At 43.7% G+C, this 23902-nt stretch overlaps 2 protein-coding genes across 6 annotated transcripts in view; one reads left to right on the top strand and one right to left on the bottom strand.

Moving 5' to 3' along the window:
* The window catches only part of USP28 (ubiquitin specific peptidase 28), a 33115-nt gene extending 17179 nt beyond the window's left edge, over positions 1-15936 (top strand). For 2 of the 5 annotated variants that reach the window (XM_053366332.1, XM_053366333.1), the window contains 13 exons: positions 502-713; positions 2172-2242; positions 3213-3444; positions 5328-5516; positions 6032-6177; positions 6337-6522; positions 7490-7585; positions 9072-9250; positions 9610-9688; positions 10946-11025; positions 11956-12079; positions 12980-13175; positions 14527-15936. In XM_053366332.1, coding sequence (XP_053222307.1) covers positions 502-713; positions 2172-2242; positions 3213-3444; positions 5328-5516; positions 6032-6177; positions 6337-6522; positions 7490-7585; positions 9072-9250; positions 9610-9688; positions 10946-11025; positions 11956-12079; positions 12980-13175; positions 14527-14702 — 1966 coding nt within the window. In that variant the 3' untranslated portion in view covers positions 14703-15936. The remainder of the gene's footprint in view (positions 1-501; positions 714-2171; positions 2243-3212; positions 3445-5327; positions 5517-6031; positions 6178-6336; positions 6523-7489; positions 7586-9071; positions 9251-9609; positions 9689-10945; positions 11026-11955; positions 12080-12979; positions 13176-14526) is intronic. The other 3 variants (XM_053366330.1, XM_053366329.1, XM_053366331.1) reach the window with 3 other exon arrangements.
* A 1803-nt stretch (positions 15937-17739) lies between these two features.
* CLDN25 (claudin 25) lies at positions 17740-18904 on the bottom strand. The gene has a single exon (XM_053367227.1). It carries the CDS (start codon positions 18719-18721, stop codon positions 18011-18013), a length of 711 nt encoding a protein of 236 aa, XP_053223202.1. The 5' UTR covers positions 18722-18904; the 3' UTR covers positions 17740-18010.
* Between the last annotated feature and the right edge of the window lie 4998 nt (positions 18905-23902).

The following is a 23902-nucleotide window of genomic DNA, read 5'->3' as shown; positions in this document are numbered from 1 at the left end:
GTATGCTGTTTTGGGGGGTCTTTGGCCAAAAAAGCATCATACTATAGCTCATTATGGGGATTCGGGTGGCGCTGTGGGTTAAGCCACAGAGCCTAGGACTTGCCGATCAAAAGGTTGGCGGTTCGAATCCCCACAATGAAGTGAGCTCCCGTTGTTCAGTCCCAGCTCCTGCCCACCTAGCAGTTCGAAAGCACGTCAAAGTACAAGTAGATAAATAGGTACCGCTCCGGCGGGAAGGTAAACGTCATTTCCGTGCGCTGCTCTGGTTCTCCAGAAGCGGCTTAGTCATGCTGGCCACATGACCTGGAAGCTGTACGCCGGCTCCCTTGGCCAGTAAAGGGAGATGAGCACCGCAACCCCAGAGTCAGTCAAGACTGGACCTAATGGTCAGGGGTCCCTTAACCTTTTTATAGCTCATTAGGTGGCTGCTGAGTACACTTCAGAGAAGTGTTGGTTTCCATTTGCAGGGAACTGTAGCATCGATTATCCTTCTCTTAATAGGGTGACAGTAACACAAGCTGAAAGTGTCAAGGATGTAGCCTCTGCCCTAGCCACATCTTGCCAGGAACCAAACAACGAACCCCTCCAGTTTCCCAGACTTCCTGCGAAGGTGCCAGAAGGTCACGTCCCTCATGAGATCACAAAGGATGAAATAAGTCTTGTTGTGGCCTGCCTGCAACGATGGAGAGAAGAGGTTGAACAAGACATAAAAGGTCTGTACCCGGATAGTGCCCACCCTATTACAGTGGTACCTTGGTTCCCGAACGGCTTAGTTGATGAATAAATCGGCTCCCAAATGCCACAAACCTGGAAGTGTTCCGGTTTGCGAATGCTTTTTGGAAGCCAAACGCCCGTTTTGGCTTTCAGCATTATTTCCGTGGCTAATCAGCCAATCAGAAGCCGCGCCTTGGTTTTTGAATGTTTTGGAAGTCGAATGGACTTTCAGAACGGATTGAGTTTGAGAACCAAGGTACCACTGTATTGCGTTTGTTTTTTGTTTTTTCAATTGTAAGCTTTTACTGTATTTTAAATGGTCCTGGGAGCTTATGGTGAAAGGTGGAAGGTGGACAGAAATTAACAACAACTTCCAGTTGGAGCTAGAGTCACTGACTTTCATTGGGTATATTCAGGGCTGTTCATTCTCTGCCCCATGCCAATGCAAAATAAACAGTGTCAACTTTCATGGAAACATGCTTATTCTAAATTCAGTTATTTCACCTGCTTGCTTCATTTGAAGTTTGAAAGCTTAGTAAGTGTTGGCATATTGTAGGATGCAGACTCTGAGCTGGAGGAGCCTGTATCCTGTTATATGTGATGCATTTTTCACTTGATTATCAGCTGCTTTAGAGACCTGCTGAAAGGCAAGAAATAAATACTTTAATTGCAGCCTGCTCTTAATTTGCCTGCACACTTTTCTCTATTAAACCTCCACAGCAATTGAGACTTCTGCAGGTAACCGTATTCTTCACAAAACATCAATAGCCTTGGCAATTTTCATGATTACTCTCTTTATAAATTGAAGTAATTTCTAACCCATTCTTCATTGTTCACCCAATCCCAGAGTGGGATGTGACATTCAAATACAGTAAATGTGGAAATGGACAGTATGCTAACAAAGCTACAGCAGCTGAACCAAGGGCACTCCTTTGGTCAAATGCTTGGGTGAAATCATCACCTGGTACCCTTCTGTGATAGAATTTTGGATATAGGAGCTGAAGTACTGTAAATCAAGGCTTCCAACATCATTCTCTGAAGCTGCTCTGGAAGAATGGTGTGCTTAGTAGTATCAAAAGCCACTGAGAGATTGAGGAGAATCAACAGAGTTGCACTTCTCCATCTTTCTTCTGATGAAGGCCTAAATTCAGGCTGGAATGGGTCTTCTAGATAATCAGTTTCTTCCAAGAATGTCTGGAGTTGAGAGGCCCCTCCCTGTTAATCACTTCCCTAAGGAACAAGGCATGTGGGCTAAGAGTTATTAAGATTGTCCAGGTCCAGGAAGAACTTTCATAGAATGGATGCACCGGTGCCTCCTTCAAGGCAGCAAGAAACTGCCTGTCATGCAGCAGTGCATGGATTTGAACGTGGGTAGATATTTGTGTTGTCTGTGTCCTAGAAATGCTTAACAGTTAACGCAAGATCAAACATAAATATTGAATTGTTTTGATTAACAGACCTGAATGCTTCTATTGCACTGCTTTCCCAATCTATTGACCAGATGTACTCAGATCCTTTGCTTCATCAGGTAGGATATTTTGACTTTTCATTGAGATTATGTTTTTCTGTCCTTGTGCTAGCACTGGTACATGCTGGCAGTGCATGCTGTTAATTGAGTTCATTTACAGTTTTCTTGAAAGCAGTATCATCTTACTGGGAGATGGGGCATAACTGCTGTTGTTGAACCTAAAGTAATTCTCTGATCTGTCCATGTAAAACTAGTTTACTAAAGCCCAGCCTTTTCAAGCAGGTGTTTGGATTCTATATGATATCCTGCAAATAATGAAATTACCTTGCTGTGGAATGGGATTGCTAATGAGATTCATTAAAACTTGTTCTCAGACACAGGCACTTTCCATTTTTCTACCTTACACTATTTCCTGTACTTGTTTCAGTGAGCTGTAGATGCTGTTGTAAATATTAATAACTGGTGGAGTTGGTTCAGTTTTCTTTCCTTACCCCTTCAAAATACATTACTAGAACCGTTCAGATACTGTACCTTGCTGAAAGACAGAGAGCTGCTGCTTTCATGCTTAGAGGTGTTTCTGCCCTTTTCCTCCAGCACGTAATGAATCAAATGCTGGGTGTGTCCTGGATTATACAGTGTCTGCCTCTTGGCTCCTCATCTTAAAAGGCTTGGGTTTCAAGATTCTGCCATCATATTAGTGGAGTTACGTTGTATAATATTGGTTTTTTCCAATAAATGGTTTGTAATCCTCTGTGTCAATCTGCTAGGTGTTTTCTGGATAGTCGGGCTTTGACCCTTAAAGTTCACACTTGTCACAATGACTCTGAAGCCCTGCTTTCTGCCAACTAAAACCATATTACTCTGGAAAGAAAAGAATCTGCCCCTCTCTGTGTGAAGCCAGGATTGTATGAATGGATAGTTCTTAACAGGCACAACAGCTGGGAATGTGCCTGGCTGAATCTGGCCTGAGGTCATGTTACTTCACCTGCTAAAAATAAGCCTGTTGTGTATGTGTGTGCATATTTTGCAGGTCCCTTACCACTTGCATGCTGTCTTGGTCCATGAAGGCCAGGCCAACGCTGGCCATTACTGGGCCTACATCTACAACCAGCCCCGAAAAAGCTGGCTCAAGTATAATGACATCTCTGTGACAGAGTCGTCTTGGGAAGAACTGGAGAGGGACTCTTTTGGAGGCCTGAGGAACGCCAGTGCCTACTGCCTGATGTACATAAATAAAAAGCTACCACACTTTGCTGCTGCTGGTAAGGACTTTGAAATGCTTACTTGTCTGAGTGATCTTGAGCTATTGGTTCTGTAAGCACTTTTCTGCAATGCACCCAGTCCCTGCTTGTGGCTCATGGTTGATTCTTGATTGTATAGGAAGGTCTGTAGGGACTTGGGGTTTGGGCTAAGTGATCTCTTCTAAGCAACTGTTTTTCCAGACGCATCTAGTTGTGTATAGAAATGGTACAGTGAAAAGGGTACAGTACTGGAGTGTAAGATGTCTAGCCTGCATTTAATGCTGTTTGAAATCACGAGAGAGAGGATGTCTTGACCTCCTTCAATGCAGGAGTGAGTGTTGAGAGTGAACCTAACTGGGCCAAAGTAACAGCCAACATCCATATGGGGACAGAGATGTTGGTTTAGCCCAGTACATGCTTCCTTCAGGTTGATGATATGCTCTATTCAGATACCTGTCTTCTGGAGCACTCTAGAAAATTAGCTTGTGCAGGGTAAAAAGATGAACAAGTAAAGAACATGCAGGCAAGCAGTTGACCATTACCATCTCTCATGGCATCTTCCTCCTTTTCTCTGGAACACTGAAAAGACATCTAGTCCATTGGGGTTTGGGAGGTGGTGTGAAGCACACCTAAGTAGTCCAGCTGATCTCTCACCACCTCTCACCGTCTTTGCCCTGAATGCTGGCGGTTTGAAACCATCATTGGGTGCCAGTTGGATTGAAATGAGGTATTTTATTTTCCCTACTTCCTACATGCATTCCCCATCTTTGCTGTAAGGAGCTCCGGGTGTCCTATATAGTGCTCATCCTTCCATTTTTAACCTCACAACAACTCTGTGAGAGAGGTTAGGCTGAGAGGCCTAGTAACTGGCCCGAGATGACCCAGTTGAGCTTCATGGTCCAGCTGGGTTCTGAATCCTGGTCTCTCAGGTCCTGCTTCTGACATTCTTTAACTATACTGGCTCTAAACCAGTGGTGCATGTTTGGGATAGAAGCAGCTTCAGTTTACTTGTATCTCCCATTCAGGATTGTTCTGGATCAAAAGGCACACAAGAGATCATCTTAATAAAGTTCCATTCCAACCCTACCCCAATTTAAATGTAGACGTGGACCAGGATAAACATAAGGATTTATAAGAAGCTGAACGAATCCTCCAGGCATCGATGGGTTGACAGAGCAGAGGAGTAATAAATTAGGAGCTAATGGTTTGGGAGGAGTTGGGGCTTTCCCTAGGTCCCTTTGTACATCATTTGCATTTTGAGCCTTAGCAGTAGGTGTGTGGATGTGTAAAAGGTAAAGAACCCCTGGATGGTTAAGTCCAGTCAAAGACAACTATGAGGTTGCAGCACTCATCTCACTTTCAGGCCGAGGGAACCGGTGTTTGTCCACAGGCAGCTTTCCAGGTCATGTGGTCAGCATGACTAAACTGCTTCTGGCGCAACAGAACACCGTGACGGAAATCAGAATGCATGGAAACGCCGTTTACCTTCCCGCCGCAGCAATACCTATTTATCTGTTTACACTGGCATGCTTTCAAACTGTTAGGTTGGCAGGGGCTGGGTCGGGGCAATGGGAGCTCACTCCATCGCAGGGATTGAAACCGCCAACCTTCTGATTGGCAAGCCCAAGAGGCTCAGTGGTATAGACCACAGTGCCACCCACGTACCGAGGGTGTGTAGCTCCCTCCTGTGTAGACCCAAATCCATTTCTATAACTGTCTGCAACTTCTGTCCAAGGTGCTCAGAGAAGTAGGGGTGACCCATAGTATTAATAAACAAAGGTTTCACTGTAGGCTATTATTTCACAAAGTGTTTTGGTTTAATAGTGAGCCCGACAAGTATTCAGAGGTAGGATGCAAGGGGCAAATGAGCACCAGCACCTTCTGGATATTTTCCCTTTGATTAGATTATGTTAATGGGCAGACCCAGAGAGAAGTGGAATCTCTACCTCTGGAGCTCCAGCACTACATCCAAGAAGACAACTGGAGGCTTGAACAAGAGGTGGCAGAGTGGGAGGAGCAGTCGAGCAAGATGGTGCAGATGGATCAGTCATCACCAGCAGAGTCTCAGGACCTCTCTTCTGACTTGGGACAAGGTGAGAAAAGCAGTCAGTCTCTTTGCGTGCCTCTCCCAATGCCGGTTGTTCAGCCCTCTGGCTTACTGGATTGCTGAGAGTGACGAGGCAGTCCTGGTGCTTAAATTTCTATAAGAAGCCCTGTGTGGACTTAACCTCCCATATTGACTTGCCCCATGTATTGAGATGATTTTCAGAGGTTCTTCCAAATCCCCTGCCATTTAGAGTTAATGCAGATTGGTTGCTATCTGTAGAATTCCTTCACTGGGGATGATCCTTGGCACCAGCCTTGTTATCTTTTTATTCTTCCAGATTTATTAATGCATTACTTATAAGACACAGGCTGCTGTTTTTGTCCCGTTCATTGGAAGCATTGCTCAAAAGGTAGAATATAAATCTTTGCCCTCCCACACTAGCTGTAGCTCAGGGCCAGGCATGACCCAGGTTCTAACATTTTGTCTAGTTCTATGTTTTTCTAAATGTCTTGCTGGATGTAGAGAGTAAATTGTGCACTACGCTTATTTTTCTCTCCTCAGAAAGATCTTGTTCCTCGAGCTCTGAACGGATGGCACATTCCCTCTCCTCCGAACATGCCATGATTGCCAAAGAACAGACGGCTCAAGCCATTGCCAAGACAGCTGATGCATATGAGAAGGCTGGTGGATTGGCAGCTCTTGACAAGGTGAAAATAGCAATTGTCGGGCTTCTGGACCTTTGTAGCCACCCTTTTCCATGCCTCTGCTCCCTGCCTCCTCTTGCTTGAACCTTTTTTTGCTTTGCTGGCCTTCTTTCATTTCCCTTTCTGATTTCTTTCTGTTTTCTTATCTCTGTGTGGCAACAGTCAAAGGAGGCAGAACCAGTGCAGCACCTCCCAGAAGAAGCAAACCCCACCACTCAGGCAGAAGAGCCACAGGATGCTAAGGGGATGGAGCTTTCTGCCCCACCCAGCTCACAGATCTCTGAAGTGGATATCCCCAGTGTGGGAAAGATTCTAGTTAGATCAGATGCAGATGGATATAATGAAGAGGTACACAGCTATGTGTCTGTGTGTCTTTTTTGCATCAAGCAAAAATGTTGGGGATGAGCATCTTTCATTCAGAGGCATTGCAAACTAGGGAAGATGCCAGACACTGCCCTCACGGGCTGCATCTTTCCCATTTCAGATGGGTTGTGCTTGGAAGTAAAGATCCCAGAGCTGTCTCTCAAACAATCCAAATGGTGGTTATTAGGATTGCAGACTTTCCCACCAGTGGTTTGGTTTCTTTGACATGAGAGTACTCCCCAAGGTTGCTCACTTAAAAATAAAAATACTAAAGCTGTCTTACCTCTACTGAGGTCTTTTTGCCATCCAGAGCCGCAGATGGGGAAGCCACATAACATTCTGAAAACATGGCAGTAGTCCTAGTCTTTTGACTGCTCTCCTGTGCACGGAAGCAATCCTGACAGCACCATCATGTTTGTCTCTGGATTGAATGGACAGTATGTTTTAGGCCTGGGGATTTTCAGCATGTGAGTGAGGACTGGTAGGTTAATTAAGCCAGTTGCTAACAACCTGCTGTGGAGGAGGTGGACCTGTGCATGATGCCACTGTCATCCCATACAGGAAACGGGCATGGGTCAGGACTTGGGTGATGTATCTCTGCATCCCCTTAATTGCCCTTAATTCCTGCTCATCTTTCATTAGACCCTCTCAATGCGTATGTGGACACTTAAGTCATAGTTGGTAGAGGGGTGAACAAATGTTTGAACAGATCAAAGTAACTTAACAATCATGAAGGGCAATCTTCAACTGGTTGCTTCCATGACCATACTGGTTGGGGCTGATGGGAGTTGCAGTTCAGAATTCAAACATCTGGAAGGCCCCAGATATGGAAGAAGATAGAACCCTGACTCTGGACTCTGCATGTCTTAGCTCTTACCTGTTCCGACTCTTTCATCGTGTAGCATTTTTCATTTTTCCTCTCTCCATCTTTCTTTTTTCTTCTTTCTGTCAGATGATGCTCAGTCCTGCCATGCAAGGTGTGATCCTGGCTATTGCTAAAGCCCGTCAAACCTTTGATCGGGATGGGTCTGAAGCAGGGCTAGTTAAGGTACTATTGTACACATTGGCCTCTTGGCAGCGGAGAAATGCAATGAAACATTGGCTACGGATGTCACATGGCTGTTCCTTTGTTTTTCCGCCCTGCGATGTCTTGACTGCAGAGATCATTTGTTCCGTCACAAGAGGTTGATATCCTGTGACGTTGCTTGTTCCCCCATCCACTTTGAGGAAGCAGGTCTTCCCAGGAGTCTTCTTAATATCTGTCCTCCACTGAGATAACAAGACTGCTGCTGCTCTTAAAGCATAAACATTCCACTCTGAGTAGACGTTTATTGGATGCTCACCAAAGTCCAGCTCCCTCCACTACTGCTATTGGATATATATATTACAAGGTGTGGTCTTCTCATGACCAAGGGAAGCACTGGACTGGCTTGTGAAGCTTCTTTCTAGTCCTAGAGAGGGTGGCATCCTGATTTTCCTTCATTCATCCTTCCTCTACATAAGGAGGGCTTCTCCCTGTAGTTAGAAAACTTAGAACCTAGAGATAACCATTTATCCTATTCTGCTTTTTCCCCTGCTTGGGGGTATTGTTAGGGGTTGAGGGGGCAGGGATTGCTGCTTTTATTGATATTTTTGTATATTTATTTTAGATCTTACGATTTTTATGCAAATTCTTTAATTTGGTTGTACTTTTTGATGTTTTATTTATTGTTTATGACTACTTTTGTTACGTTTGTAATTGTGTGTGGGGGGGGGTTTACATGTTGTAAGCCACCTTGAGTGTGGTTTTAACCTTGGAAAGGCAACATATAAATAAAACGATGCATGCGTGTATGTATATGGTTAAGAAATCTTTTGTCTGGTATCCATTGAGCCTGTTTCTCAGCTGTAGAAGTCTCCAAATGAGGACTCGTGTTTCTAGCTTAGGCTGTGGACATCTCAAGAAATCTTGCTGTCTCAAAGTGGAGAGGTGGAAATTGCTCATCTTTCAGGAAATCCTCTGAAATGATTGGTGAAGGCCAACGCGCTGGGAATTTTCTTAGTAGCCCTGCAGCCTTCCCGAAACAGCCCAAAGTGCCAACTGCCGTCAGAAGCAAAACTTGCATTATATTATTATTATTATTATTATTATTAATGTTTATTGAGTTTATACACCGTCCTATACCTGGAGGTCTCAGGGCAGTTCACAGAAAAGATCACAATTGTAGAGATCAGTTTGTTCCTGTTGTTGTTGGAGTTGTGCGCTGCATAAAATTCTCGGTATTGCTTCACTGGATTATATGGCACTAGCTTTTGCGTACCAGTTCCAAGGAGCTACTTTGACATGGTTGGAGCAAGGCCTCATGGCAGTCATCTGCAGAGCAAAGCAAGACCTTGCGGTTGCTCGGCTTCATAGGACTTTAATTTCAGCACATCCAGCTTAAGTTGGTCATGAGCAGCTTATTGATAAGAACGTCCCTCAAAGTCTAAGAATTGCTTGCATTGTGGATTCATAATTGTCAGGCTGATATTGTTCCAATTCTTGGCTTTATTAGGCATTCCATGAAGAATACTCCAGGCTGTACTCGCTGTCAACAGAGACTCCAACACCACAAAATGACCCCCGGCTTCAGCACGTCCTAGTTTACTTCCTGCAGAACAATGCGCCAAAGCAAGTGGTGGAACGGACTCTTCTGGAGCAGTTTGCAGACAAAAACCTCAGCTATGATGAAAGGTTTGTTCAGAACACGTAAGCTGGAATGTCTTCTGTGTGAATAAAGGAAGGGCACAGAATTGCTTTGAAAGTGCTATATGGGGGCTTTGTTTGGTAGGAGTGGTGTTCAGTGACTTTGATAGCACTGATCAGTATTAGATGGTTAAAGAGATTTTTATTGTTCTGTGTTTTAGCTCTCCGTTTCTAACTTGCATTTCCCCCTCAATGGGCCAAGAAGGCAGCTTCCAGCAAGTCAGCGCTGCTTGCACCTCTAAAATATATAGATGTAATATCAAAACAAGCTAAATCTACGTTTCAGTTGACATTCTCTGGCTTTTGGGGGTGACTTCACTAAGCTTTCTCCTCCTTTCCATGAACAGATCGATTAGCATTATGAAGGTAGCTCGAGCTAAGTTGAAAGAGATTGGTCCTGATGAGGTGGACATGGAAGAGTATAAGGTAAGGAGCCTCATCGCTAAAGTGTTAGGTCTGGTTTATATCTTTGTGTCAAAGCTGCAGCCTAATTGTTAGGTGAGCAAATGCTACTCTTATGACCAAAAAAGTAAAATCGGTTTCCTTCAGATAAGTGATGATCACTTAGTTTCTTCAGAGTTGTGTTTTGAGGGTTACTTGCTCTGTCTGAGATGTCTGTATTTCCTCTTGCCCTGTCCCATATCCTGGATAAAATCTGTTCCATTCCACACATAAACAGTAGCAGAAATAAGAGTTCCCTGCCTTCCCCCCCCATCCCATTTAGATATTATGATAAATTTAGTAGCATTCTGTTCATCCATTTTCAGTAAAAATGGGTCTACAGCATTTTTAAAGTGTCTGGCTTGCTGAGACACTACAGAGTGTTTCAAGCGCTCCCTTTGCTGTCTTGTAGAGATCCAGCTTCACATTCACTTCAGGATTCATCTGAATCCAGCGCACAGCCTTACTGCATATACCCAAAATGAGGGTGAAGTGTATAATAGGCATCTTGTAATTAGTAAGTGGGCTATGATTCCTGCCTCTCTCCACCTGGCCTAGGGCCTGACAGGTTTCATAAGAACTGCTGCTTCTGCAGCTGCCCAGCAAGGACTGGGGTATTTGGGGGAAAATTTGTCAGGAGTTTTTGCCGTTATTGATACTAATTTTTTGTATATTTTTATGTGGACATTGTTCAGTTTGGTTATGTAGTCTTGATGTGTTTTATTTTCATGACTACTTTGCTATATTCATAACCATAAATCTTTTCATATTGTAAGCCGCCTTGAGTGTTGTTTTAACGGTGGAAAGGTGGCATTTAAATAAAATTATTATGATGATTACCGTATTTTCTCCGTGTATTTGACGAGGTTTTTTGACTCAAAAATCACGTCCAAAACCAGGAGTCGTCCTATACACGGATGTGGGGGGGAGAAGTGGCGCGCGCACGAGCGCAACTTCCCACGATGCCGCTGCACGTGAGAAACGATCTAGGGAGTGTTTTCTGCCTGCAGCTGCATGGGGGGAGAAGCTCAACAACTTTGGGCCATCTCCCCTCATTTTCTTAAAATTGAGTCCCCCAAACTGGGGCGGGGGGGTCTTATACATGGGACGTCTTATAGATGGGAAAATGCGGTGCCCAAAAGCAACAAGAGAAAAGCAGTAATATGAGTAAAGCCAGGTGTGAATAAAGTGGGACTTACTGAACCAATAATGGATTGTGACCATTTTCTTTTTCCGGCACAGAAATGGCACGAAGACTACAGTTTGTTTCGCAAAGTATCTATTTACCTCTTAACAGGCTTGGAACTGTATCAGAATAAACAGTAAGTTTGTGTAAATTGCTTCTAAAGGTTGTGATGAAGATTTGGAAGGTAGCTGAGGATTGGTGGATATATTCTTAGACCCGACGCAGAAGGTTGAAATATGTGGTGGTGCATCATAGCAAGTAGAAATTAGGGACGACTTGAGTGGGGAAGTACTGCTTTTCCACTGTGTATAATCATAATCATAATTTATTATTTATACCCCGCACATTCCCGGGCAGCTTCCAGCAAAATATTAAAATACATGATGTTGCCACTTCTGCATCTGTATCTTCTCATGAACACTTTGGCTCAAAAGGTTTCATTAGTAAGGTGAATTAGTAAGACTCCAGCAAACTTGGACAAGCCGCCTTCTAATGGACACAGGAGTGTCCATAGTCTATACATAAGGATGGTGAAGAAGGGTGGTGCTAGGATGCTTGTGGTAATCCCTCATGTACTGAGCAGGAACTTCTGAACAGGGTACAGTTGTGTTCTTGTGAATTTTGGTCAATGTGCTAGTTTGTGGGCCAGCTCTTACTAGGCAGCTGTCCTAACATCTTCCCAATTCCTCTACTAGATTCCAACTCCTACTTCACACATTAAAACACTCACTTCCATCTGAAACATCGTGACAGGAAATGAGGCTGCCGACAGGAGTAGTAATGGAACTGACGATTCACCGTATTCAACAGAACTGACAATTCACCGTGCTAGAGAAGAAACTAAAAAATTTAAAATTTTTGGTTTCTTCCATTAGATTCACAAAATGTTTAGGGGTATGTGTTACCCCAGCGTAGCCCCAGAAAAAAAAGCACTAGGTATAGCCATGTATCCCAAGCAAGTATAAGAGCTATGAATGGCTGCTGTAGTTTGCAGTAAATGTTTGCTTGTACAACCTGTTTTAATTCCGAAGATTGCAACTCTCACCCTCTTTCCTGTTCTTATAAGGTACTATGAAGCTCTGACCTATCTGGTGTATGCCTATCAGAGCAATCTGACCTTGCGGAGGAAGGGAGCCAACAGAGGCGCCAATGCATCTTTAATTGCTCTGTACAGAAGAAAATGTCTCTTGGTTGGTATTAACCCCTTCTCCCCTCCCATTCACCCCTTCAAGGAGCTTGCTGGTAGAATGATCCGCTTTGTTTTCAATCTTCATCTTATTCTCATCTGCAGATCCAATTCTTTATAGAAATGGAGTTCACTGCTTTAATACACTGTTCTCCTCACAGTGCCATTGCTCTTCCTTGCATAGTTTTAATTTTCTGGTGGTCTTGGCTCTTATATGGGTGCTGCTTTCTCCACCCCTTCACGTATTGACTTTATAGTATGCTAAGGGACGCGGGTGGCGCTGTAGTCTAATCCACTGAGCTTCTTGGGCTTTGCCGATCAGAAGGTCGGCAGTTCGAATCCCCGCAACGGGGTGAGCTCCCATCGCTCTGTCCCAGCTCCTGCCATCCTAGCAGTTCGAAAGTACGCCAGTGCAAGTAGATAAATAGGTACCACTGTGGCAGGAAGGTAAACATCGTTTCAGTGCATTCTGGTTTCCATCACAGTGTTCTGTTGCACCAGAAGCTGTTTAGTCCTGCTGGTCACATGACCTGGAACGCTGTCTGTGGACAAATGCCGGCTCCCTCGGCCTAAAAGCGAGATGAGCACTGCAACCCCATAGTCACCTTTGAGTGGACATAATAGCTTAGGGGTCCTTTACCTTTATAGTGTGCTCCATCTCTTGGTTCCTGAATGGATTAGTGAAAACCTCGCTCAGGTTGGGGCCCTTTGCAGAGAGGGGCATATCTGGCAGATGTTTGGGCTCTTTTTTGCCATGGCAGTGTAAAAACAAGCAAACAAAAACCCCTAAATGTTCAGCTGCACTCTCAAACTTGCCACAGGAAGCATTGCGGAAAGTGACAGACACCAGGCTGAGCTGTTGCCAAAGACCCATAAATGTGTTTCTCATATCGCTTTGCCACAGAAGTTGAACGATGCTGCAGCAGCTCTGTTTGAAAGTAGCAATGAGTTGAGCGTGGATGAAGGTGTAAACATCTTGAATGAGCTGATCATCCCCTGCATGCACCTCCTCATCAGCAATGATACCTCAAAGGATGACCTGGATGCCGTTGAGGTCATGAGAAATCGTTGGTGTGCTTACCTGGGAAAGGACATGAATGGTAAGAAGGGGGTCCTGGACCTCTTACTCTGTGCTGCTATCATCCTATCTCACGCCTAGTATTGTTTGTCTTTGTGTACCTTCTGACTGTTTTTCTAAAGACTGCCAGTAAAATGCCCTTGCGCAATTCAGATAATCCGCAACATTTGCATTTTGCTTAGCCCTAAAGCCAAGGAGGCAAATGTGGCCCTCCAGATGTCGGCTGGACTAGAGCTCCTATCGTATCTGGCCATTGGCCATGCTGGCTGAGGCTGATGAGAGTTGGAGTTCAACAGCATCTGGTGGGCTACAGCATCTAAAGTTTACTGGAGAGACTGCCTTCTTGAATTACTAGATCTTTGTGTTCAAAATATGGGATTTGGTTCTTTCATTTCCCCTCTTGTTCGCAAGTAGAAGTAACACCGGCCTCTTAACAGTCATACTTGTATGGGGCGTTCCAGTTATAGCAGCTTGCTGTGTACGCCAAGCAGCATTCTCCTGGGGTGAGGAATTATAGAAAATGTTTTGTTGTTGCCAGAAAGTACTTGTACATGTTGCATCTGTACCTGGCACATCCTGTGATCAGAGGTACACACTGATCAGAAAACTTACTTTTAAATCTTCACGTGGCATGTCAGTCTTTACCCCAGAGATTCTGGGGGCAGGGGGCAGAATATTACTGAACATATCGTGAATTAAAATAAGCACACATGACCTGCAAGTTAATCAGTTGTGCATTTTTCTTTGCTAGATTTTAATAAATTGGTTAAACTTTGTTCACTTCAGCCAGCAGGGGGTGTCAGGAAGAAGTATTGGCCCCAAAATACTATTTCAAAATAGACAAAAGCTCTGGTTTCTGCAGTTGAGTTTGCTTGTGTTCTGCTTTCATGAACTGCTTTCATGAAAAAGCTTTTTCACATCTGCAATTCAGACTTGCAGATAGTTGCTTACAGTGAGAAATATTTCCTTTTAGATAAGTAGCTTATCTAACCAGTACCACCTTGTAAAATGCAGGTGGTTGTGAATTGGGTACAACTTAAAAGGTATCTCTTACTGTGCACTGAGAATGAGGTGCTGTTGTAAGTGTTTGCAAGTTGGGTTTGTAGACATCTGTGATGTCTGCAACACTGTCTTCACGAGTGTTTATGGGAAGTGCTTGGTGAAGTTGTCAATAAGTGCCCTTTAACTTGTAAATGCCATTATGTTGCTTTGAAGGAGTGGGAGAAGGGGGAACATGATTGAGGGAACTTCCAGAGTTTTTCTGCATCTTCTTACATTTCACAATCTTAGTTTCAACAAGACATCAAAGCATAGATTTGTTGCTATTGGGTTGCTGTTGTTGTTGTTGTTATTTGGCTCTTCTTGTCTTACAGAGGACCTGCAGCTAAAACTGAGTGAATTCCTACCCCGCCTGCTAGATTGTTCCTCCGAGGGCATAGTTCTAAAAGAACCACCCAAGATCCGCCCCAATTCTCCCTACGATCTCTGCAGCCGATTTGCAGCTGTCATGGAATCTATTCACGGGGCCTCGACTGTCACTGTCAAATAAAAACTGCCGACTGTACTGCATTAAGCTCTGGAGACCGCAGCCCACTAGCGTGTGGAATCCAGCTGCCGACCACCTTTTGGAATGGAGCAAGGAAGAGAGATGCTACATTGAGACAATCCACATTCAGACCTAACCAAAACTGTGCTTAGAAAAGGGCTAAATGGGACATGACACCCTCTGGTGTGCATCATATATGGGCAGGCACTAAATTAGAACATGTTCTTGAGGGTTCACTGTTTTACGTTGCCTATAACTGCGTTTGCCTTGGCTTCCTACAAGAACACGGTAGGAAGACACTTATCTTTTTAAACGGAAATTTTAAACACAGCATATTGTACATATATACTTCTGTTGTGCTCAATTCTTATGGAGTATACAGTGGTTTGATATGCTCATTGTGAGCACTCCATGCATGCTCTTATTATATTTTGAATGCACTTGCCACACATGCTGGTCTATTCATGTGTCACAATGCCAGCAGTATGTTATCAGTGCTGATAGCTGTTGTGCTGTCACTACATATGACTGGGCCAACATAAAGGAGTGCATTTAAAGCACAATGGGGAGCATGTAACCTGGAGCCTGTTTAAACTGGACCTCATTGACATCAAAGCAGGACTGATTCAGGGAATAAGCCAGACAGTCATAGGAAATTTTAAGAGCAATAATTCACATTCACCTTTTTCATGGAAAAACACCCTAAAATGGGAGCCTATCAGTTGAGGCCCTTCCCATCAGATATCTCCTGATGTGGCGGTAACAGAAGAACTTGGTAGCCTGGGTTGTACAAAATACAGTCATTCGTGCACACTGCGTTTGTGTATGCTAGCAACTCAAAACACAGTTGACGCCATCAGGAGAAATGATGATGGTGGCAATATTTTACAGTTGCTACAGAATTGCAGAAGTCATTCCAGGACAAGAATAGAGATGCAAAACAAAACCCATAAGGAAACTGCTTTCTCTGACCTCCCAAATCATACCTCCTTTATTACCAATCACTGAATTTTCATTACCAGGCTAGTATTGGCAGTGACAAGGGGTCTGACGTCAGGAATAATAAACCTTTATAAAAAAGATACTGCTTAACTGGCAAAGTCTACTGCCAATATTTTTAAGCAATCTTTGTTTTACGGGAATACATTGGCAATCGGGATGTAAATGGAAATACATATTTGAGAAGCCTTTTTCTGTTTTAATTAAATGTGCAATAAATAATTTTACCCTATTTAAATTTGTAGTGGATTGCTTTGTTTCTTTTGAGTTTTATAAGTCTCTCTAGACCAGGGGTGTCAGCAAACTTTTTCAGCAGGGGGCTGGTCCACTGTCCCTCAGACCTTGTGGGGGGCCAGACTATATTGGGGGAGGAACCAATTCCTATGCCCCACAAATAACCCAGAGATGCATTTTAAATAAAAGCACACATTTTACTCATGTAAAAACACACAGATTCCCAGACTGTCCACGGGCCAGATTTAGAAGGCGATTGGGCCAGATCCAGGCCCCGGGCCTTAGTTTGCCTACCCATGGTCTAGACTTTTATCTTTCTCATTTTCTCAACTGTGTTTGAACACTGGGAGTGTTTGCTATTGGATAATTTTTGCAAAGGTCACCACTGGATTAGCCATATAACATGACTTAGTCTGCATCCTACTTGCTTTGGTGCTAAGAACAGATTAATTGCTCCACTACTTCCAGTTGTGGTGTGCCTCATTATTTAGCCTGTGATGCTGATCCTTGGTCAATCTAAAACATTGACTAGTTAGTTTGGGGTGGACTGCTGTGCACATAGGCTGGGCCCCTATGATTACATAGGTGTAAGGTTCCTGGAAAAGACCCTGATGTTGGGAAAGATTGAGGGCAGAAGGAGAAGGGGACGACAGAAGACGAGATGGTTGGACAGTGTTCTGAAGCTACCAGCATGAGTTTGACCAAACTGCGGGAGGCAGTGGAAGACAGGAGTGCCTGTCGTGCTCTGGTCCATGGGGTCACAAAGAGTCAGACATGACTAAACGACTAAACAACAACAACAAAGCTCCTGGGGGGAAAGTTGCTTGCCTCTACTTTTGACATTTTAGATTTGGGTGTTGCCAGGACTAAACAGGAGCCTAAGATGAGATACTGATATTTTAATTTTATGCTGTTTTTGCTCTGATTAACTTGTACAATTCAGAAGAGAGACTTATAAAACTCTTTCCCCCTCCCTGCCCCCAAATGAGAGCATCTGTGTTATCAACATAATCAGGCTTGCAAGTAATCCAGGCCTACCTAACCTTTCATTGAAAGGAGTTATATGTTGTTGATGAATGCAACTTAAAGGAGCTTCTGCCAAAGTTTCAATCTAGAATTACTTTCTTGAAGTTCAAAACCACTGCCATGTTCAATGTACTCATCTCACCTGCTACCTGCTTCAGTGCACAGGTAGGTTGAACAGTAAAGAGATCATCTTCATTCAACACGTACCATATGGATCCTAGGTTGCAAGCCTTTGCCTACGTGCAATGGAGTAAGGCCCATTGAGCTCGAGGTTATACTGGGCTTCTAAGCAGACCAGTATAAGATTGCACCGTTAGTAGGTGAAGTCAGTAGCAGAGACACCACCAATAATGAAACTAATTCGTAGGGTCTTTTTCTCTATGCTTCATGCTTCTATTTGAGAAGTGTCCATTTAGCCATTTCCCCCTGAAACCCTATTACTGTATTGTCTCAAAAGACAAGAGATTTCTGATCCATGTGAAAAGCAAACATTATTTTTTTACAGTGCAATTAAGTACTCCTTAAAAGGTTTGACAATGCCTGTTGAATAAAACTTGATACCTTTCTATTGACATTGGATATCATAACTACAGTCAGTCTCCTTGACAAAAATGCTTTCCAGTGAAGGGGTATGTCATTAAACAGCCACTTTCCTGATTGTTTAGACTGAGGAAAAATTAGTCTTGCACAGGAAAGAACGGGAATTCTAATCCTGTATCCATTCCCCCTGTCCCCATCTTAATATATTAATAATACTCTAGCAAATTTTGAAGGAAAACTATTTATTTCTATGCATTCATGTTTAAGTTTCCCGCATTGCAGTCATTGAGATGGGTATCCCTGTTGCCACTGAAAATGACTCACAACATGGTATGACACATGTAAGTACAGAATATTTGCTTTCCCAAGCATATTTTTCAAAAAAAGTGCTCCATAAAGGATGCTTGGAAGGATCCTAGAGAATAGCCCAGTTTCCAGCCAGTCAGATATAAGCCATTCTGGCCATCTCAAATGGTTCTCATGAAACCTGTAAAGAGACTTTAGTAGGTAGCTCAGATTACAAGGTCTGCATTTTTAGGTGGCAAGTACTGGTGATGACTTTGTAACCTGGGATCCTTTCGCACTTCTGGCTTACGGTGGACAGCAAACTGCTTGGACTTTGTTTGGGTTTGTAGGAAACAAGTTGAGCAGATGAGAAGAAACCCACCTAGTATGAGGAAAAACCCAGCAAACCAGCCCAGGAATAATGCTTCGCCGAATCCCCACCTTGGGACAATCTCTGGCACAGTTTTATCCCAGAATTCTCGCACTACGTTGTAGGCAACCCAGGAGACGGGCACGAGGGTTGCCATTCCGGAAATGCAGAAGAGAATTCCTCCGGCGATTCCGAGGCGTTTTTTCAGTCCCAGGTTTTGTTCCCTTATCTTCAGACAGTTCAACCCCAAAATAGAAATAGAGAGGGCAACGAATCCCAGTCCATTAGAGAGAACCATTACAATCCTAGAGATTCTGAACTCCAAAGGGAGGGTTAAGAGGGAGCCATAGCTTTTGCACTCCATTATGTTTTCATCTTGAATGACGCAGGCGTGCCAAAGCCCTGTGTTCCAGGTCTCCAATTCGTTCAATTCCAAGTTGAGGTTCTTCCAAAAGGGTATAGAAGTTGTAACACAAGAGGAGACCCAGCCGAAGAGCGAGATAATTAATCCCCCCAATTGGCCTATAGTACTGTAGTGCCAAGCCATATTTGGACTCTCGACCAGCATACAAAACTCTCTGCCTTTGAATGTTCTCTATTCCAGATGAGCTTGATTCTTGCGGCAGAAGTTTTGATAGAGCTACGGTGTCATCAATATGCTGTAGGTTTCAATGGAGCCCATCTGAATTGGTGCTAGTTTTTTAAAAGAGCAGTGGAGGAGGAGCTGAAGAGAATACCACTCATTCCAAGGTGTGGCCAAGCTTTTCACATCTGGTTGGTTTTGCCTTTATCTGGAGGGGAAAAATTACAAATCCTAATTCAATTTAATTCATGTGCATGGCAGAAATGTCAACGTTAATTGAATTGATGCAATCGACCAAGTCCCTTTCAGCATGCGAACGGGCACAGATGAGGCTGATAGAGCAACTTCTTCAAACAGATTCACCGAAATGTGGCACAAAGATAACTGTAAGCTTTGCAGTTTGAAATCCCACTATGCAGGTGTTCATTTCTACAGACCCTTTTGTGCAGAAACACTTTGTGCAGTACCGCCTCTGCAGAATTACCATATTACTGGCAGAGCATGTTGATCTTTTCACCAATTAACCGGGGGTTTTTAACTCATATTTTGCTCGTTTCTTCAAGTTAGATGGGACAGATGGTCTCTGTTACGCCAAATGCTCCATTGTCCAGAAGCTCTGGATAGGAAATAAGGGAGATGACTGTAGAAGGAAGGGGAAAACATGGATGGGAAATGCATTGATCTGGATAATGGGGGAGGAAGAAAGAAAGAAACCAGTGTCTCTCTGTCCCTTGAGAAGTTCCAAACCATAGCTGGCAACAGTAGAAGATCAACATCTACCAACGAGCCCTTGGGCTGAGGAAATGTGTCTTTAAAATGAGCTTTGAAAGGTTCTCTTGAGGGTGCTTGAGCCTTTTTTCCCCATTGCAGAGGGTGGAGTATTTGTCATTTCTCAGATTTCCCCCCCAAAACCTGGCCATTCTCCAGATACTGAGTAAATACACAAAGCTCAGAGAAAACAACTGTGTATAGATTGTGATTCTACTTAAGGATCCAAGAGACCACTCAGGGGTCAGAGGTGACGGGCCCAGTTTGCTCAAGGAGCAGCTTACGAAGGTTGCCTGCCGGATAACTTATGCAATCGGTGTAATGCACATGCCACCTGTCTTTTCAAGTAGCTTCTCGGGACCTGTGCACTAGTTAATAAATGGAGAGGTTGTTGGAAACAGTCCGTTCAAGGTGGGAGCAATCAACTGCAACCTTCCCTGCTTCTGTGTGGGACTGTGTACGCACACAGTGAACTCCTTTTAAGTTTACAAACTGCTAACTTTTTTTTAATGAGGAGGGAACTAAATATAGAATAATTTTGCTTCCTGGGTTGCAATATCTGTTATTCTGCATGCTATTAGCCAAATGCTGACAAAACCGCAATCCAATAATCAGTCAACTCATCTCCTAAACCAGCCTTCCACAGCCAGGTCCTTTACATGTCTTGGACTGTGTGCGGTGCTGGCTGGGGTTGATGGGAGCTTTTCCTTAATATAGACAGAGCCCTCCAAGGTTAGGGAAGGCTACCCTAAGCAAGCACATTCCAGCCTGCAAACATCCTTGGGGGTGCATTCAGCCACCCTATATGATTTCCCCATCTGTTTCTCCACGTGTGGATTTGTCTAGCATTGAGATTTATCGTGTTTATTTGTCCTGTCTCTTCTTACTCATCTGCCTACTTTATTGTCGAGTAAAGTACAAGCAGTCAATGCTGATAAATTTCCACATCTTCCAAAAGCTTCACTTTGGCCTGGACTTAGCACTGAAATGTGTGCTGTGTCTTCAGAGCTCAGCCCTAAGATGTGTATGTACGTAATAAGGATAGTAAAGGTAAAGGGACCCCTGACCATTAGGTCCAGTCGTGACCAACTCTGGGGTTGCGGCGCTCATCTTGCTTTATTGGCCAAGGGAGCCAGCGTACAGCTTCTGGGTCATGTGGCCAGCATGACTAAGCCGCTTCTGGCGAAACCAGAGCAGTGCATGGAAACGCCGTTTACCTTCCCGCCAGAGTGGTACCTATTTATCTACTTGCACTTTGACGTGCTTTCGAACTGCTAGGTTGGCAGGAGCAGGGACCGAGCAATGGGAGCTCACCCCGTCGCAGGGATTCAAACCACTGACCTTCTGATCGGCAAGTCCTAGGCTCTGTGGTTTAACCCACAGCGCCACCTGCATCCCTGTAATAAGAATAGGGAACCTCTAAACATGTAGGAACAGCCTTCTTGGTTCCTTTCCAACTCTACAATTCTTTGATTCTAGGATGAAGTTACCTACTGACTCCGAGACTGAGATCTTTCTATAAATCTGCTTTTTACAAATCAAACTATTGCATTTTTTATTATGATGTTTTAATTTGTTGGAAGCCGCCCGGAGTGGCTGGTGGAACCCAGTCAGATGGGTGGCATATAAACAAATTATTATTATTATTATTATTATTATTATTATTATTATTATTATTATTTCAGCCTTGCCTTTCCCCACAAGCTTTCTTGTTGCAAGACAGAAACACTCGTGTTGTGGTTGCTGCAGAGGTGTTAGTTATTTTAAGCAAAGTATACAGCTGGAGTGATCAGCTAGCAATTACAGTGAAATCTACTGCAGAGCTCCTCTCCCATTGCAACATATACACATCCTCGTGACTTTAGAAGTGGTTCTCAAGAAATTCACAGGAACAAAAATTTTGTTTTACTGAACTGAGACCTAAAGATGCAACAGACTGCAAAGTCTGTTTTAAAACATCCAGATCGGATTCCCTGCGGTTGTGCTGTACTGCGGGGAGCTGATTGGAGTGGTAGTCCAAACAGCTGGAGACCAGTAGGTGCAGAAGGCTAACTTAAAAGAACACTGCTTCATCAGCTTTATGCCAAGATGCATCTTCAAAGGGGACATACCGTTCCAGTTTTAAAACAAGATAAATTTCATTTTGCTTGAAACAGCCATTGCAAAGTATGCCAAACACCAAAAGAATAACAGGGTAGGCACTTAGCAGATCATTTGGGACTCACAGCTGTCCATGAAGGTGCAGGTCAATTCTGTGCCCAGGGCAGCTGTCTACCAGCTCCATCTGGTAGGCAGGCTGAGACCCTACCTGCCCACAGACTGTCTGGCCAGAATGGTGCATGATGTGGTTATCTTTTGTTTGGACTACTGCAAATACGCTCTATGTGAGGCTACCTTTGAAGGTGACCTGGAAACTACAACTAATCCAGAATGCGGCAGCTAGACTGGTGACTGGGAGTGGCCACCAAGACCACATAACACCGGTCTTGAAAGACCTACATTGGCTCCCAGTACGTTTCTGAATACAATTCAAAGTGTTGGTGCTCACCTTTAAAGCCCTAAACAGCCTTGGTCCTGTATATCTGAAGGAGTGTCTCCACCTCCATCGTTCAGCCTGGACACTGAGGTCCAGCACTGAGGGCCTTCTGGCGGTTCCCTCCCTGTGAGAAGCCAAGTTACAGGGAACCAGGCAGAGGGCCTTCTCGGTAGTGGCACCCACCCTGTGGAACGCCCTCCCACCAAATGTCAAAGAGAAAAACAACTACCAGACTTTTAGAAGACATCTGAAGGCAGCCCTGTTTAGGGAAGCTTTTAATGTTTGACACACTATTGTATTTCAATATTTTGTTGGAAGCCGCCCAGAGTGGCTGGGGAAACCCAGCCAGATGGGCAGGGTATAAATAATAAATTATTATTATTATTATTATTATTATTATTATTATTATTATTATTATTATTATTATTTGGACCACATCACCGAGGCAAGGGTGTGTGTGTCTTTTCATCTGGGTAGCAAAGGATCTCTATACACACTGCTTAACTTCACACCCAGAGATGCACTCCATTGTCTCTTGAGAATGAAACTAGCAAAGTTTGTTCCCAGACTCTGGAACTCCCTCCCTAGAGAAGTTCAATTGGCTTCCTCCTTGTCATCCTTCTGACGGCAGATGAAGACTTCCTTGTCCCAACAGACTTTGTGGAACTGACTGCTTTTAATGAAAGGGTTTGGTGCCATACTGTTTTTATTGTAATGTTTTAATTGTTTCTGTGTGTTTCATCCCCCCTTTTTTGTTACCAAAAACATCTACTCAAAAGTTACAATACATCTTTATCCACTGCCACCACTGTATTAAATTATTGATTTTAAAAAATCTTTTGGCTGTTCTTATTTTTATCTTTAAGCCACTTTGACTCCCTGTTGGGGGAAAGACAGGGTACAGTGGTACCTCGCGTTAAGTACTTAATTCGTTCCAGAGGTCCGTTCTTAACCTGAATATGTTCTTAACCTGAAGCACCACTTTAGCTAATGGGGCTGCACCGCTGCTGCCGCACTGCCGCTGCACGATTTCTGTTCTCATCCTGAAGCAAAGTTCTTAATCCGAGGTAATATTTCTGGGTTAGGGTATGTAACCTGAAGCGTATGTAACTCGAGGTACCACTGTATAAATAAATATAGAATAATGTTAAGAATGATGCTCTAATGTCAGAAGAGGAGAGTAACATAATGCAAGACCTCAAAGGGAAATATTTGTACAGGAATGAACACCTTAGGACTTTTAGATTAAAGCCAATACTTTGAATAGCACCCAGAAACATACTGAATGGGTTACACAAAAGCGGAAATGTTTTAAGTACCAGTGATCTATTTATTGTCAGCATGGTGGGTCCTGGTTTGAGGATCTCCACGACCCTCTCCTTCCATCAATACATGTGCCATGCATGCAGATTAGGAAAAGAGGGAGACTGCATTTATCCCTGAAACCACAAATGCAAATTGCAGTTGAAGCAGATGCCTCTAGACATCGTTTACCTGAACTCTGGCAGTAAGCAACTAAGTGATTAAAACCTTCCATATGTATTAATAATCCTCGAGCCGTTTACAACACTGGCTAAGTAGTTATTTATAACCAACAGGTTAACCATTGCTATTTTTAACCCGCCCTCCTCCCTGTGTGGCTGGAGACAGGTTTAAATGTAGTCTGCAGATTTTCCTGGCTTTTATCCTCTCCCTGTCTCTGGACTTAGAATATTTCATAGACCACAAAGCGATTTATGATTCACTTAGTACCATTGCGGCCTCAGAGCTGGGTTGAGAATTTTTCTGTCCCGGTGCAGTGAAAGGGAGTCCCTTTCAGTCTCTACATAGAAGGCAAGATGGTGTCTTGCAGGAAGAGTTTA

Source organism: Podarcis raffonei, chromosome 15 (assembly GCF_027172205.1).
Source record: "Podarcis raffonei isolate rPodRaf1 chromosome 15, rPodRaf1.pri, whole genome shotgun sequence".
In the NCBI taxonomy this organism is placed as follows: domain Eukaryota; kingdom Metazoa; phylum Chordata; class Lepidosauria; order Squamata; family Lacertidae; genus Podarcis; species Podarcis raffonei.
The sequence above is the reverse complement of the archived record's forward strand: the minus strand, read 5'-3'. Positions and strand labels throughout refer to the sequence as shown.

Excerpts from the sequence above, each read along its gene's own strand:
- CLDN25 (XM_053367227.1), bottom strand. The coding sequence starts at position 18,721 with ATGCTGGTCGAGAGTCCAAATATGGCTTGGCACTACAGTACTATAGGC.